Genomic DNA, 17208 nt, shown 5'->3' on the forward strand with positions numbered 1-17208 from the left:
ACCAAAAGATGAACTGGCTTTTTGAGATGATTCATAGGAATGCCTGGGCACTTGGCTACTTGAGGCCTGTTTAGAATTGCTGTAAGCAATTAGTTCATCGATATCCTTTTATGAAAACGTAAATATGTTCAGCTTTAATTAAATCACCTCCTTTCCTCATAAATTTAAATTCTTCAGCCACTATAAAAAGGATTTGAACCTAGTTTCTCCAGATTAATTCTAACCTCTAGATTTCAAAACCACTATTGTAATGACAACACAATTATACTTTTTATTTACCACAGTGCTACATGTGGGACTTTCCATGCATTTTACTGCCATACTTGTCAATGCAGAAAACAACTTAAAATCACAGGCTCTGATATCCTTGCAGCAACCCTAGTATTTAGTAACAATTGTTATGAAAATGGGAGCTCTCCATTTCACATGGAGGATTACAAATTATTTAACAATAAGATATAAAATTCACCCATCATTTCTGTAGTACAGCTCCAAATCAGATTTCAGTAAATATACTGTATATGCTCACCTCAAGTCCTTCAATTGTTTGCAGTGTTTCAACATTTCACACAAGGCTGGCATGTAGGCAACATTCCCCAACAGACCAAGGTTTGCTAGAGACAGCGTCTGTAGCTGCTGACACTTCAATCCTATGGCAATCAGACCTGACCCAGTAAGAATGCCAGGAAGCTGAGCCAAAGTTAGAATGCGCAAGTACTGCAATTTTCCAATGAGCATCAATTCTTCATCTCGGATTCGCTGTGCTCGCTCGCAGGGTGGTTGCATGTTCCTAATGGCAGGCTCATTTCGAGGCACATTCGAGGAAAAACTGGACCCAATCAGTTCAAGTTCTTCTAAAAAGGCAAGGTTTTCTACCAGAGTTCCAAAAACAGTTGAAGGTACATTCAGTAACTGCTGCTCCTGAATATTCTTTGGATAGGTTGGAACGCCAATTCGAACCTTCTTCCCCAGACCCCGTCGCACTGACTGTGTACCCAGAGCAGACACTGTGTGATTTGGCAGCTTGTCAACATTTTTGGCACTTTGCACAATGCAGCACACAGGGAGTGATAATGAACGCAACTGTTTCAATCTCGCTAACAGCAGGCACAAGTGTTTACCTGACCCCTCGGGGCTGTGGTGGTGAGCTGCAGAAAGATTCAGGTGCTTCAGGTTAGGACAACAGTTTACCAGTGCCTCCACCACATCAAAATCAATATCATCTTTGGCCTTGCGAAAGACAGAGCAGTCTGACAGTAAGCAGTGGACACAGCCACTGAGATTTAAGCTAACCAACGACTGAACATTTTTGCCACCATTAATTATTTGATGGCTCAGCTGGCAGCCAGAGAGTATGCAGTGGCTGAAGTTTAAATACACTGGGTTACTCAAGGTAATGGTATGCAGAAGTGAGGAGTGCAGAAGTGATGACCCATTCAACCAAGAACGAGGGAGTTGCAACGCCTCCAGGCTGAAGTTTTTGGTCATGCAATCTAGGAAATTCCGCGTGGAGCATCCAGTGTCAACAAATATCCCAGGGACAGACAGGATAAAGGCATGCAGGTTCTCAGGAGTCCGAATACTCAAGACCGACAGGTAAAACCTCCCAACTTCTTGGTTAACGTAGCCTGGTGATAACCTTGCATAGAATACCTTGAGGTTTTGATAGTGGGGTATGTTGCTTTGTCCAACCATCAGCTGGCCCGAGAGCATTTCACCCTCCCGAGTCCGGTCAGGGATTTCAAAGTAAAGCAACAGCCGCTCCAAATTGGTACAACAGGGGACAATGCCGTAGGAAGGGGTGAACAACGTCTGCTTGAGTTCAGTCACTTTGCCAAGAGTCGCCTTACATTCACTGCTAAGCTGGCCAACATCAAATCCTTTGTTGACATCTAAAGCAAGAGAGCGAAGATTCCGTAGTACAGACAGCATCCTAGAGAGTCGCAGCGATGTCATGGGGCATCCCGTCAGATCAAGTTTCAGGATGTTTTTGCACTTTGCTACCAGATCAATGGTTGAGCCAGACAACCAATAGCAGCCACTCAGTTTCAACAACTGAATATTACTGGCTATTTCTTTCAGTAGTGAGGTCACCTTTGCATCATTTTCCTAGGAAAGAAAAGCAGAGATTAGTTTAATACTATGAAAACAGGAAATATTTAAAGAAGAAACTCATCTATCACAAAAATTACTCTACTTCCTTATGGGTCAAGGTACCACTTGTCAATTTGTTTACTGTCTGCTTGTGCTGCACCCAAACTTCTGCATTCATTTTATCCTAACTACCTCACAAATGCAACTCCTCAGCCATCAAAAAAAACTTGTCAATAGGTGAAAACTTGGCAATTTAGTTAAAAGATCATTTATTGTAACAAAAGTTTGTAATTATATCTAGAAAATCCAAGTTCAGAGCATGGATTATAGTTCAAACCACTGTTGAAAGTGCTGCATCTTTGTCTTAGGGAGTAGAAACACAAACAATAAACAAAGAATATTATTTGCATGCCCTTTCAAACAAACAAATGAATTAAAAGCATGTTTAGGAACACTTAGCCTCTTTAGCCCGCAATGCCATTCAAGAAGATTACAGCTAATTCTGCGTGCTTCTCAGGGTGGCAATCAGTGGTCAGCTGGGCTCGCAATTGTTGATGATATACATTAATGACCTGGAAGAGGAGACTGAGTGTAGTGTATCTAAGTTTGCTGATGACATTAAATTGAGTGGAAAAGCAAACTGTGCAGAGTATACGGAGAGTCTGCTGAGAGATATAGATAGGGTAAATGAGTGGGCAAGGGTCTGGCAGATGGAGCACAATGTTGGCAAGTGCAAGGTCAACCACTTTGGAAGGGAAAAATGGAAGATCAGATTATTATTTAAATGGTAAAAAACTGCAGCATGCTGCTGTGTAGGACTTGGTACTGCTTGTGCATGAATCGCAAAAGGTTAGTTTGCAGGTGCAGCAGGCTATCAAGAAGGCAAATGGAATGTTGGCCCTCAATCGCTAAAGGGACTGAATTTAAGAGAGGGGAGGTTATGCTGCAACTGTACAGGGTACTGGTGAGGCTGCATTTGGAGTACTGCATGCAGATCTGATCTCCTTACTTGAGGAAGAATATACAGGCTTTAGAGGCAGTACAGAGGAGGTTCACCAGGTTGATTCCAGAGATGAGGAGGTTAGACTATGAGGAGAGACTGAGTCATCTGGGACTGTACTCTCTGGAATTCAGAAGGATGAGAGGAGATCTTATAGAAACATATAAAATTATGAAAGGGATAGATAGAGGCAGGAAAGTTGTTTCCACTGGTAGGTGAGATTAGAACTAGGGGACATAGTCTCAAGATTCGGGGGAGTGAATTTAGGATGGAGATGAGGAAGACTTCTTTTCCCAAAGAATAGTGAATCTGTGGAATTTTCTGCCCAATAAAGCAGTGGAGGCTACCTCAGTACATATACTTAAGACAAGGTTGGATAGATTTTTGCATAGTAGGGGAATTAAGGGTTATGGGGAAAAGGCAGGTAGGTGGAGATGAGTCCGTGGTCAGATCAGCAATGATCTTATTGAACGGCAGAGCAGGCTCGACGGGCCAGATGGCCTACTTCTTATGTTCTTATGTAAACTCAACCGTTAATTCCTACCAACCCATGATAACCTTTTGCTAATAAGGGATCTATCTGCCTGTTCCTTAAAAATACTCACTGCTGCCAATGCCTTTGAGGGACAAAATAAAAAGCTCTTGACGTCAGCACCTCAGAGAATGTATCCTGGGCCAAAACACTAATGCAATCATGAAGATGGCACGCCAGCAGCTCCATCTCATTATGTATTTGAGGAGATTGGGTATGTCACCACTCTTGCAAACTTCTACAGATGTATGATGGAGCACATTCTGACTGGTTGCATCACATGCTCCAATGCACAGAATTACAAGAGGCTCCATCACAGACACAAACCTTCCGCCATCAAGGCCATCTTCAAGAGGCAGTGCCTCAAGATGGCAATATCCATCACTAGAGACCTTCAACAACTGAGCAATGCCCTCCTCTTGTTCCTACCATTAGGTAGGTGACATAGGAGCCTAAAGACCCATATTCATTTATTTGAGAATGGCTTCTTCCCCTCTGCCATCAGATTTCTGAATAGTCTGTGAACCCATGAACATTATGTTGTTACTTCTCTTCTTTTTCAGTTATCTTGTAATTTATTGTAATTAAATGAATCTCAGGCTTGTAAATGGTGACATACCTGTATTTTGATAATAAATTTACTTTGAACTTTAATTTTTATCTTTGCAAAAAAAAAAGCACTCAATCTGTCTTAAATGGCAACCTCTGATTTTTAAACAGAGACCCCTAGTTTCAGATTCTACCATAACAGAAATATCTTCTTTGCATTCTCCTCATCAAACCTGCTTAGGATCCTAAAGATTTCAATCAATTCCCTCAATTTTGCTCCCCAGCCCCAGTACTCACTCTTCTAAATTCAAGCAGATTCAAGCTTGGATTGTCTGATGTTTCCTCATTACACAAGGATAAGGAGGATTCAGACATCTGAATCCCGGCAGACTAATTTTGGTTTCAGGCCCACACATGGACACAGGTGCAACATAACACATATTTAGTAATGTGTGCAGAGTTGTTCATCCCTGTAAGACGGCAACTGAATTTTCTGAAGCTTTCTCCACAAATATAGTCTACAAATACAACTGAAAACATAACTTTCAGTGCCATATTCTAGGATTCATTACAAAGAGTTAGTTATTCATTCTGACAAAATTCAAACACACCAATAATACCACTTCCTTCACCATTTTCCAGGCTTGTAAAGGCCACAAACAATATGTAATCATTATCTTTGCCTGCACGATTTCACAGCCGTAGGCAAGTACAATAATGCAAAATACAGTAACAAACACTGGGATAACAGAGGGCCTTTTATAGTAACACACAAAGTTGCTGGTGAACGCAGCAGGCCAGGCAGCATCTCTAGGAAGAGGTACAGTCGACGTTTCAGGTCGAGACCCTTCATCAGGACTAACTGAAAGAAGAGCTAGTAAGAGATTTGAAAGTGGGAGGGAGAGGGGAAGATCCAAAATGATAGGAGAAGACAGGAGGGGGAGGGATGGAGCCAAGAGCTGGACAGGTGATTGGCAAAGGGGATATGAGAGGATCATGGGACAGGAGGTCCGGGGAGAAAGACAAGGAGGGGGGAAACCCAGAGGATGGGCAAGGGATATAGTCAGAGGGACAGAGGGAGAAAAAGGAGAGTGAGAGAGTGTGTATAAAAATAAATAACGGATGGGGTACGAGGGGGAGGTGGGGCATTAGCGCAAGCTAGAGAAGTCAATGTTCATGCCATCAGGTTGGAGGCTACCCAGACGGAATATAAGGTGTTGTTCCTCCAACCTGAGTGTGGCTTCATCTTTACAGTAGAGGAGGCCGTGGATAGACATGTCAGAATGGGAATGGGATGTGGAATTAAAATGTGTGGCCACTGGGAGATCCTGCTTTCTCTGGCAGACAGAGCGTAGGTGTTCAGCAAAACTATCTCGCAGTTTGCGTCGGGTCTCGCCAATATATAGAAGGCCACATCGGGAGCACCGGACGCAGTATATTACCCCAGTCGACTCACAGGTGAAGTGTCGCCTCACCTGGAAGGACTGTCTGGGGCCCTGAACGGTGGTGAGGGAGGAAGTGTAAGGGCATGTGTAGTACTTGTTCCGCTTACAAGGATAAGTGAGGTGATGGTGAAAGAAGCATCACCAGCTTCCTCATGGCAGCCACACTGAGGGACAGAAAGAAAAGTAGTAAAGGTGGAGCTACAAGAAAGCTCTATCAACTATTGTGGGCAACTTAACCTTGATAAAAATCATACAAATCAAAGTGGCAAAGGTAGCCTAAAGAATGAGGCCTAAAGAATATATTCAGGACAGTTCCTTTGAAGAATATGCTCTGGAATCATCCAGGGAACAGGCCATTTTATAGGCAATGACATGGATTATTGACTTCAAAATAAAGGATCTTCTGGGTAAGAGTGATCACAATGTTATAGAATTGCATATTCACTTTGAAAGTGAAAAACTTAGGACTGAAACTTGTGGGTTGACCTTTAATAAAAGCAGTTTCCCAAGTACAAAGGCAGAGTCAGCTAAAGTGGTCTGAGAAGATAAATTAACAGATAAGAGTGCAGATAAGTAGTGGCATTATCATTGAGATATTTCAGTTTTGAATAAATATATATTCCATTGAGAAATAAAGATTAAAAGAGGGGTAATCCATCTACAGCTATTGAAGGATAGTGTCAGATTGAAAGGAACAGTAAATAATATTACAAAGATTAGTGGCAATTCAGAAAATTGGGAAAAATATTAGAGCTCAGCAAAGGATAACTAAAGGAAGGAGAATATCAACGATAAGTCTAAAGTACCAAGAAATATAAAATCCAACAATAAGAGCTACTACAAATACATAAAAGAAAGCAGCTTTGCAGAATGAGATAAGGGTATTAATAATGGGGAAGAGAAAGGGCAAGACGTTGAACATATACTTTGAATCTGTTTAACTAGAAGATTAAAAGCAATACAATAAAAGTGGAAAATCGAGGGAAGCAAGGAAGGGAAGCAAACAGAATAAAGGCCAAACCAGAAAAGAAGTATTCAAACAGACCCAAAGGCTGAGAAGAGATCTAGAACCAACAGCCTGCATCCCAGGGTACAAAAAGAGAAAGGTCGATGCAAATAGTTCTGACCCTCTAAAACAGCGGTCCCCAACCACCAAAGTATGTGCTACCGGGCCATGAGGAAATGATATGATTTGGCCATATGAGTCAGCTGCACCTTTCCTCATTCCTTGTCATGCCCACTGTTGAGCCATTACGCACGTGAGGTTATTATCCGCGCGTCATCCACGTCAGCGCGGGAAGGAGATCAACTCCTCGAGCTTGCAAATGACGGTGGGCTGAAAAGTATGTTTGACATAACATCTCTGCTGGCGTTCTGGATCAAAGCCAAGGCTAAGTATCCTGAGATAGCCACAAAAGCGTGAAACGTTGCTTCCAACATATTTCTGCGAAGCGGAGTTTTCTGTAATGAATGCAACAAAAACTAAATTGCGGAATAGACTGGACATAAGGAACCCCCCTTCGAGTATCGCTGTCTCCCGTCACCCCTCGATAGGACCGTCTTATTGCAGGGAAACAAGCCCAGGTATCCCACTGATTCAGCGATATTGGTGTGCTGCAATGATTTTACATGTTCATATGGGGAAAATATGCGCTGTGTGTTTAATATCCAAACATTACTTAAAATGTTATGATGCTATTGACTTACTTATATAACCATATAACAATTACAGCACGGAAACAGGCGATTTCGCCCCTTCTAGTCCATACCGAACGCATCCCTCACCTAATCCCACCGACCTGCACTCAGCCCACAACTCTCCATTCCTTTCCTGTCCATATACCTATCCAATTTTTCTTTAAATTATAATATTGAACTTGTTTCTGCCACTTTTACCGGAAGTTCATTCAACACTTACTTCAAGCTCCCCTGTCCTCCCCTGATAATTGACTTATCACTGTATTCATGCGAGGAAAATATGCGGCGTGTTTCATATTAAATTCGTTAGATAAACCCTTTTAGAAACGAAACTGAGTGTATTCGCCACTTATCACCGATATTCCGGTCGTGATTAACACCCCCCCACCGAACAGAATCGCCAAAATCGATTTGCAGGGGGGACAAAAAATCGGCAGGCGCACACATGCCCAGGTCACGCATGCGCACTGGTGCCCGCGCAAGGCTTCATGGTCACTGTAGTCTTTCTCGGGGTAAACACAACGTATTTGACTGCTACTCTTGTCCATTGGCAATCCTTCCCCCAACCCCCAGTCGGCTGGTCCGCAAGACTATTGTCAATATTAAACCAGTCCGCAGTGCAAAAAAGGTTGGGGACCCCTGCTCTAAAATTCTCTAGATTCTGGATGTGAAGAAAATTGAAACAATAAATTTAATTCAAGAAAAGAAAGAAACAGAAAGCAGTAAACTAAAGGTCAGTTAGCCTGGCATCTGTCATTGGGAAAATGCTAAATCCATCATTTAAGGCAGGTCATTATTAGACCCTCCCTGGGTTACAATCACCCAGACATACAAACAAACCCCCATAAATATTAAATTCCAATGAGAACTAGTCAAAAAATCAAACACAAGAAATTCTGCAGATGCTGGAAATCTAAGGCCACACACACAAACTGCTGGAGGAACTCAGCAGGTCAGGCAGCATCTATGGAAATGAATGAACAGTTGACGTTTCCGGCTGAGATCCTTCTTCAGGACTGGAAACAAAGGGGTAAGACAACTGAAAAAAAAAGGTGGGGGAAGGGGAAAGGGAATAGGGGATAGCTGGAAAATGACAGTCAGGTGGGTAGGAAAGATTAAGGGCTGGAGGGAAAGGATTCTGATAGGAGACAAGAGTAGACCGCAGGAGAAAGGCAATGAGGAGAGAACCCAAGGGCAGGTGATAGGCAGGTGAAAAGAGGTTAAAGGGCCAGAGTGGAAATTAGAAGAAGAGGGAAGTGGGGGGGGGGGGGAAGAGAGAACTTTTTTTAAACTGAAAAATCAACCTTCATGCCATCAGGTTGGAAGCTGCCCAGACAGAATATAAAGTGTTGCTCCTCCACTCTGAGTGTGGCTTTATCGTGGCACAATAGGAGGCCATGGACTAACATGGCAGAATGGAAATCGGAATTAAAATGCTTGAACATTGGAAAGTTCTGCTTTTGGTGGAGGTGCTTGACAAAGCAGTCCCCCAATTCAGAACAGGTCTCACCAATGTAGAGGAGGCCACATCAGACACAATAGACAACCCCAGCAGATTCGCAGGTGAAGTGTTGCCACACCTGAAAGGACTGTTTGGGGCCCTGAACGGAGGTGAAAGAGAAAGTGAATGGGCAGGTGTAGCACTTTTGGCCACATGCAGGGATAAGAGCCAGGAGGGAATTTAGTAGGGAGGGGTGAATGGAGGGCCCGATCCCGGCAGAAAGCAGAGAGGTGGGGGAGAAGGTAAAGGTATGTTTGGTGGCAGGATCCCTTTGGAGATGTCGGACATTGCGGAGGATGATGGGTTGGATGCAAAGGCTCATGGAGTGAAAGGCAAGGACAAGATGAACTCTATCACTGTTAAGGCAGCGAGAAGATGGGGTGAGTATGGATGTTTGGGAAATGGAAAGATTTATGGGTGAGGGCAGCAGCAATGGTGGAGGAAGCCAACCCCGTTCTTTGAAGGAGGAGCATATCTGTGACGTCCCAGAAAGTCGCATCCTGGTAACAGATGCAGAGGAAACAAAGGAACTGAGAAAAGGGAGTAGCATTTTTACAGGAGACAGGGTAGGAAGAGGTACAGTGGCATGCAAAAGTTTGGGCACCTCGGTCAAAATTTCTGTTACTGTGAATAGCTAAACGAGTGAAAGATGACCTGATTTCCAAAAGGCATAAAGTTAAAGATGACACATTTCTTTAATATTTTAGGCAAGATTACTTTATTTCTATCTTTTACAGTTTCAAAATAAAAAAAAAAGGAAAAGGGCCCGAAGCAAAAGTTTGGGCACCCTGCATGGTCAGTACTTAGTAACACCCCCTTTGGCAAGTATCACAGCTTGTAAACACTTTCTGTAGCCAGCTAAGAGTCTTTCAATTCTTGTTCGAGGGATTTTCCCCATTCTTCCTTGCAAAAGGCTTCTAGTTCTGTGAGATTCTTGGGCTGTCTTGCAGGCACTGCTCTTTTGAGGTCTATCCACAGATTTTCGATGATGTTTAGGTCAGGGGACTGTGAGGGCCATGGCAAAACCTTCAGCTTGTGCCTCTTGAGAGTCCATTGAGGATTTTCAGGTGTGTTTAGGATCATTATCCTGTTGTAGAAGCCATCCGCTTTTCATCTTCAGCTTTTTTACAGATGGTGTGATGTTTGCTTCCAGAATTTGCTGGTATTTAATTGAATTCATTCTTCCCTCTGCCAGTGAAACGCTCCCTGTGCCACTGGCTGCAACACAAGCCCAAAGCATGATCGATCCACCCCCGTGCTTAACAGTTGGAGAGGTGTTCTTCTCATGAAATTCTGCACCCTTTTCTCTCCCAACAAACCTTTGCTCATTGCAGCCAAAAAGTTCTATTTTAACTTCATCAGTTCACAGGACTTGTTTCCAAAATGCATCAGGCTTGTTTAGATGTTTCTTTGCAAACTTTGACGCTGAATTTTGTGGTGAGGACGCAGGAAAGGTTTTCTTCTGATGACTCTTCCATGAAGGTCATACTTGTGCAGGTGTCACTGCACAGTAGAAGAGTGCGCCACCACTCCAGAGTCTGCTAAATCTTCCTGAAGGTCTTTTGCAGTCAAACAGGGGTCTTGATTTGCCTTTCTAGCAATCCTACGAGCAGTTCTCTCAGAAAGTTTTCTTGGTCTTTCAGACCTCAACTTGACCTCCACCATTCCCGTTAACTGCCATTTCTTAATTACATTATGAACTGAGGAAACGGCTACCTGAAAACGCTTTGCTATCTTCTTATAGCCCTCTCCTGCTTTGTGGGCATCATTTATTTTAACTTTCAGAGTGCTAACCAGCTGCTTGGAGGAGCCCATGGCAGCTGATTGTTGGGACAAGGTTTGAGGAGTCAGGGTATTTATAAAGCTTTGAAATTTGCATCACCTGGCCTTTCCTAACGATGACTGTGAACAAGCCATAGTCCTAACAAGCTGATTAAGATCTGAGACCTTGGTAAAAGTTATCTGAGAGCTCAAATCTCTTGGGGTGCCCAAACTTTTGCATGGTGCTCCTTTCCTTTTTTTTCACTCTAAAATTGTACAAAACAAAAATAATACTTATCTTGCTTAGGAATCAGTAGGTTTATAAAATATATCGGTCGACAGCTTCTCCTGAGATGGAGACAGAAAGGTCAAATAAGGGGAGGGAGGTGTCAGAAACAGACCAAGTGAATTTAAGGGCAGGGTGGAAGAAGGAGGCAAAGTTGATTAAACTGATGAGCTCATCATGGGTGCATGAAGCAACACCAATGCAGTCATTAATGTAGCGGAGGAAGAGTTGGGGAGCATTATCAGGGAAGGCTTGGAACCATGGACTGTTTTAGGAAAGGGCAGGCATGGCTGAGGCCCATGCATGTGCCCATGGCTACCCTGTCAGTCTAGAAAATGCGAGAGGAGCCGAAGAAAAAATTGTTAAGGGTGAGGACCAGTTCTGACAGACGGAGGTGGGTGGTGGTGGAGAGGAACTGGCTGGTTCTTTGAGAAAGAAGTGGAGGGCTTTAAGGCCATCTTGATGGGTGATAGAAGTGTATAGGTACTTATTGAGAAAGAAGCGGAGAGTTTTGAAAAAAAGTTTGCATGTGACCTCGTCACAATAACTGGATACCATTTTTGCTTAAGGCTTTTAGTTAGGAGAGTTGCTTTGGAAATTGACAAGCAATCACTTCCACTGATATTTGTGCAAAGATGCTCTATTAAACAACATAACATCAATTATACTTCAAGCCCATCAAAAAGAATTTCAGAATGTATATTGTATACATTTCTCTGACATTAAATGTACCTGTTGACCTATTGAAACTGAGCATGGGGCGTTCAAATTCTGTACCCTTGTAATGTGAATTAGCCCTCATCAACAGCATTCATATCTGAAGAGACATGGTTTCCATATTAAGTGATGTTGTGCATTTTCAGATTTATTAACAAAATCAAACTATCGATGTCTATAAAAAATAGAGCCTGTTCTCAACTTGGAGATGGCCTGTAAATATCAAGGTGCCTCTTAAATGTTGTTACTGTTCTTGCCTCTACCACCTCACCTGAATCTCCTCTGGCAGATTATTTCAAATGCCAATTACTCTCTGTGTCAAACATTTACCCCTCAGATTCCCTTTAAAGCACCTCTCTCTCACCTTAACTCTCGGACCACTAATTTTAGACACAGCAGTCATGGGAAACAGAGACAGCCATCAACCTCATCAATGACACCCATCATTTTATACACCTCCATCATGTCGCCTCTTAGCTGACTTCACTCCAGGAAAACAGACTCACCCAACCAATTTCTCCTAATATCTCAAGTGCCAGTTTATTGTCCTCTGACTATACACATACACAATCAAACAAAACAATGTTCCTCTGCTGTTCCAGGCAACACCCTTGTGAATCTTTTCTGTACTCGCTCTGTCTGATCATGTCCTTCCTATACTGTGGTCTACTAAATTCACCACGGATCCCATGTTCTCTAACCTTCCACATCATACAGAAACTTGTCAAAAGCCTTACTAAAGTGCATGTTGACAACATCTATGACCCTAACCTCAATTTTCTAGGTCACCTCTTCAAAAAATAACTCAATCAAATTCATCAGACACAATTTCCCTTGCACAAAGGCACATTAATTATCCTTAAACAGTCCTTGTCTTTCCAAATGCAAATGAATCCCGTCCCTAACTCTTCCAATAACTTTCCCACCAGAAAGGCACGGCTCACGGGCCTGCAGTTCCCTTGCTTCTGTATTGCCATTCCACCAGACAGGCAGGGAGGGCAGCTGCTCCCCCTATCCTAGGTAACTGATAACCCCACACTACTGACTGCCAGCCCACTCCTCCTAACCCTCAGTGGGGCAGGTACTCATCCTATCCCTGGAAACCAATAACCCTACACTTCTGACTTCATCCCCTACCCCTCCCTAAGGTAGGGTAAAGAATCAGGAATTCATTTTCCCCATTCACGACCACATTATTAATACTACGATCACGTTAGCTAATATCACCTCACAACTTTCCCAAAATCATAAAAACTTGATGCACCTCACCATCCAAGTGTCCAGACTTGTGTGCATAATTTTATACTATCCATTGTGTTTACAAATGAGTTACAAGGTTAGCAAAAGATTTTTGTTTAAACAGCACATTTGATAAGAGTACTTTGTTGTTTACTATGATTTAGGTATCACAAGCAAAATTGGCAATTAATTGAAACTGTTTGGTGGATTTTAAAGTCAACTGCAATGAAACATTACATAATAAGATAAATTTTAGATTTTTATAATTAACAATTCAAAATATAAAGAATAATAGGAAATATTTTTGATGTTGCCTAGATAGAGAAGCAGATACAATATAGAAACATAGAAGGAAAAAATTGTAGGTTTTTAAAAATCAGAATGAAGGACTCGACAGCACAACTGACCTTGATCTTAAAATCCTTGAAATAAACAATGAGAAACAGTGTCCAACCTCAAACCCCCAAGTAATTGTTTTCTTGAATGTGAAATATGGACATGAAGTACAGTAATTTGTATTTCTTCAGATCAGTCCAATTTTGTGTTGGAATTAGATTAACCAACAGCGTGAAAAGCAAACAAGGTGAGCAAACAAGGAGCGGAAGGCAGTGTGGACAGGGCCAATGAACTTAACCTCTTCTTTAACAGATTTGACAGTGTGGCCCCTGCCCATCCCACACATGAGCAATCTGTTGTCGGCCCCCAACCAACACATATTCCACTCTCCCCTCCTACCCCTCCTCACAGTCCCCCACCCTGCTCCCATGACTATACCCCTTCCCCACACGAAACCACCACAGTGGGCTTCACAGCCGAACAGGAGAGAAGACAGCTGAAACGTCTCAACCCAAGCAAGACTGCAGGACCGGATGGTGTCGGTACCAAGGTGCTCAAAGCCTATTCCCCTCAACTATGTGGAGTACTTCGCCATGTATTCAACCTGAGCCTGAGGCTCCGGAGGGTTCCTGTATTGTGGAAGACGTCCTGCCTCATCCCTGTGCCAAAGACGCCACGCCCCAGCGAACTCAATGACTACAGACCGGTGGCATTGCCCTCCCACATCATGAAGGCCCTGGAGAGACTTGTTCTGGAGTTGCTCCAGCCTATGGTCAGGCCACACTTAGATCCCCTCCAGTTCACCTACCAGCCCCGACTAGGAGTTGAGGATGCCATCATCTTCCTGCTGAACTGTGTCTACGCCCACCTGGACAAGCCAGCGAGCACTGTGAGGGTCATGTTTTTTGATTTCTCCAGTGCGTTCAACACCATCCACCCTGCTCTGCTGGGGGAGAAGCTGACAGCGATGCAGGTGGATGCTTCCCTGGTGTCATGGATTCTTGATTACCTGACTGGCAGACCACAGTACATGTGCTTGCAACACTGTGTGTCCGACAGAGTGATCAGCAGCACTGGGGCTCCACAGGGGACTGTCTTGTCTCCCTTTCTCTTCACCATTTACACCTCGGACTTCAACTACTGCACGGAGTCTTGTCAGCTTCAGAAGTTTTCGGATGACTCTGCCATAGTTGGATGCATCAGCAAGGGAGATGAGGCTGAGTACAGGGCTACGGTAGGAAACTTTGTCACATAGTGTGAGCAGAGTTATCTGCAGCTTAATGTGAAAAAGACTAAGGAGCTGGTGGTAGACCTGAGGAGAGCTAAGGTACCGGTGACCCCTGTTTCCATCCAGGGGGTCAGTGTGGACATGGTGGAGGATTACAAATACCTGGGGATACGAATTGACAATAAACTGGACTGGTCAAAGAACACTGAGGCTGTCTACAAGAAGGGCCAGAGCCATCTCTATTTCTTGAGGAGACTGAAGTCCTTAACATCTGCCGGACGATGCTGAGGATGTTCTACGAGTCTGTGGTGGCCAGTGCTATCACGTTTGCTGTTGTGTGCTGGGGCAGCAGGCTGAGGGTGGCAGACACCAACAGAAACAACAAACTCATTCGTAAGGCCAGTGATGTTGTGGGGATGGAACTGGACTCTCTGATGGTGGTGTCTGAAAAGAGGATGCTGTCCAAGTTGCATGTCATCTTGGTCAATGTCTCCCATCCACTACATAATGTACTGGGTGGGCACAGGAGTACATTCAGCCAGAGACTAATCCACCGAGATGCAGCACTGAGCGTCATAGGAAGTCATTCCTGCCTGTGGCCATCAAACTTTACAACTCCTCCCTTGGAGGGTCAGACATCCTGAACCAATAGGCTGGTCCTGGACTTATTTCATAATTTACCGGCATAATTTACATATTACTATTTATGGTTCTATTACTAGTTATTATTTATGGAGCAACTGTAATGAAAACTAATTTCCCCCCCGGATTAATAAAGTATGAATATGACTATGACTATTAAAGCATTGCTTCCAACAAAAAGTTGCAATTAGTAACTTCACTTTTCCTCCGCAGGAGGAAGTGCTTGTCAGACCAACAAGCACTTCCAGCATCTGCTCTTTGCATTTCAGAGAACCTCATCACAGTCAATAACACCAGTCACAATCTGCTAACTTCCACAAGGACACTGGCAGCACCAAGTCCTATGTCACAACTACTTCACTTAATTTCTACACTGACTCATATCTGTCCAAATATTAGCCTACTAATCAGGAATAGAAATATTTTTCAACTATTTTCACTTTCAAAGCTATCTTTTTTGGTCCCTAATTTCATTCGACAAAGAAACACGCTTGCCCTAAAAAGTTCATTTTACTTCTCCTTCCACAGATGCTGTCTGACCTGCTGAGTGCTTTCAGTGTTTTCTGTTTTTATTTCAGGTTCCCAATATCTACAGTTCTTTTGTTCTTATCTCCCTTCATTATGCTGACATTTTCATAGAACAACTTCAGACTCCTTGCCATGGTAAACATCAGCACAACTCGGCACCAACATCAGCCAATTTGCACCTCTGTGTGGTTCTCTTAATTCGCCTGTTGTAAAACAACCATCCTTGTTTTTGTGTTGCCCACACTTGATTATTACAGCATTCTAGCTGACTTCCCTCATTCTTCTCATCCAACACTTGGGGGCCAAAGTTCCACGTCTCTTGCCCTAATTACATTTTCCTATTCACATTTTGCCCTGCTGACCTATATTGCTTCTGTAAACAATGCCACGCTGTTTAAATTCCTACTGTTGTTTCTAAAGCTTGGTCACACCCATCCCCATGTCTATATTCTCCTGGCTTTAACTCTCCAAGATACCAGTACTCCTCTATTTATCTTTAGATGTCATAACTCACCAATGCCACATATGCTATCAGCTGCCAAGACCCTCAACTCAGAAAATCCCTCGCTAAACCCTTTGGTCTTTTTTCCCCTATTCTCTGTAAGCACCTAAAAATCTACCTCTTTGATACAACTTTTGCCAATTGTCTTGAAATAAGTATTATGTAGGCAAATATCAATTTTTTGTGTAATCACCCCGAAACAAAAACACTTGGACTATTTTTCTGATTTAAAGCAGTTGTTGTTAGAATATAATAACTAGAATTGCATTACTAGTGCCACAGGGTTCTAATTAGGTCGCAGTGAACCGTGATCCCCGCCTGGTAGGACGAGTACTTACCTGGTACTCTTTGTGCAGAGAGATATAGTTGACCAGGCTCTTATCCACACAGAGGGCCGCTAACTTTCTGCACACTTTCCTGACATTCAACAGCAGGTCACAGCTGGGTACGAAACCCAGTATGTTCAGTAGGATCTCGTCCGAAAACTCGATCAGGTTAAGGGATCCTCCTTGCTTCTGCTCGGGCTCTTGTCCCTGCTCTGTCGGTTTCTGCCTGTGCTCTGGGTCCGGGTCCGGATCCGGATCCGGATCCGGATCCAGGTGCAACTCCAGGTCTAGCTCCAAATCCTGCTCCGGGTCCTCCCCGCTCTCCATCACCCTTCAACACTCACTCTGCACCTGCAGGACCCAGCCAAGCCAATGTTAAAATCAACAATTTATGTTTGCTTATATTTAACAGCGGCTTTCGAAATAACACCCACAATAGCGTCGGGTGCACTGTCCCGGCGCGGAGAAACTGACGGCGTCGCTCCGGAACTTCATTCGCACCCACGCAGCCCTGTTTCCGGCGAACGCAGCCCGGCGAAGCGCAGAGACAGCGCCGCCATCCGAGGTTCTTCAGCCCGTCTCCTTGATGTGGAGGCCGCGGTGTTGCCCTCCGGAGAGGCGACAAACCTCCCTCCCTCCCTCGTGTGGGGGCGCAGAGTCCATTACGAAAGCCTGCAAGATAATAAAGGAGTGCACCCATCCAGATATTCAGCCCAGGTTAGAAACATATTCCGGTCTTATTTAGGAATTTATTCCGTTGAAATAAAAGTATACCCTGCCATATGACGTTGTCTCCGACTGAGGAGGGACTCCAGCCTGTGAGG

At 43.7% G+C, this 17208-nt stretch overlaps 1 protein-coding gene across 8 annotated transcripts in view; it reads right to left on the bottom strand.

Annotated features, from left to right (window-relative positions):
• The window catches only part of fbxl18 (F-box and leucine-rich repeat protein 18), a 51745-nt gene extending 34790 nt beyond the window's left edge, over positions 1–16955 (bottom strand). For 4 of the 8 annotated variants that reach the window (XR_010019317.1, XR_010019315.1, XR_010019316.1 and 1 more), the window contains exons 1-2: positions 16397–16955; positions 530–2109 (exon numbers count right to left, since the gene is read on the bottom strand). Coding sequence is in view for 4 of the 8 variants with exons in the window: in XM_063058928.1 (XP_062914998.1) it covers positions 530–2109; positions 16397–16711 (1895 nt within the window). In the remaining 4 variants the exon portion in view is untranslated. The remainder of the gene's footprint in view (positions 1–529; positions 2110–16396) is intronic. The other 4 variants (XR_010019318.1, XM_063058930.1, XM_063058926.1 and 1 more) reach the window with 3 other exon arrangements.
• Positions 16956–17208: the final 253 nt, after the last annotated feature.

This window comes from Mobula hypostoma, chromosome 9 (assembly GCF_963921235.1).
Source record: "Mobula hypostoma chromosome 9, sMobHyp1.1, whole genome shotgun sequence".
Classification (NCBI taxonomy): domain Eukaryota; kingdom Metazoa; phylum Chordata; class Chondrichthyes; order Myliobatiformes; family Myliobatidae; genus Mobula; species Mobula hypostoma.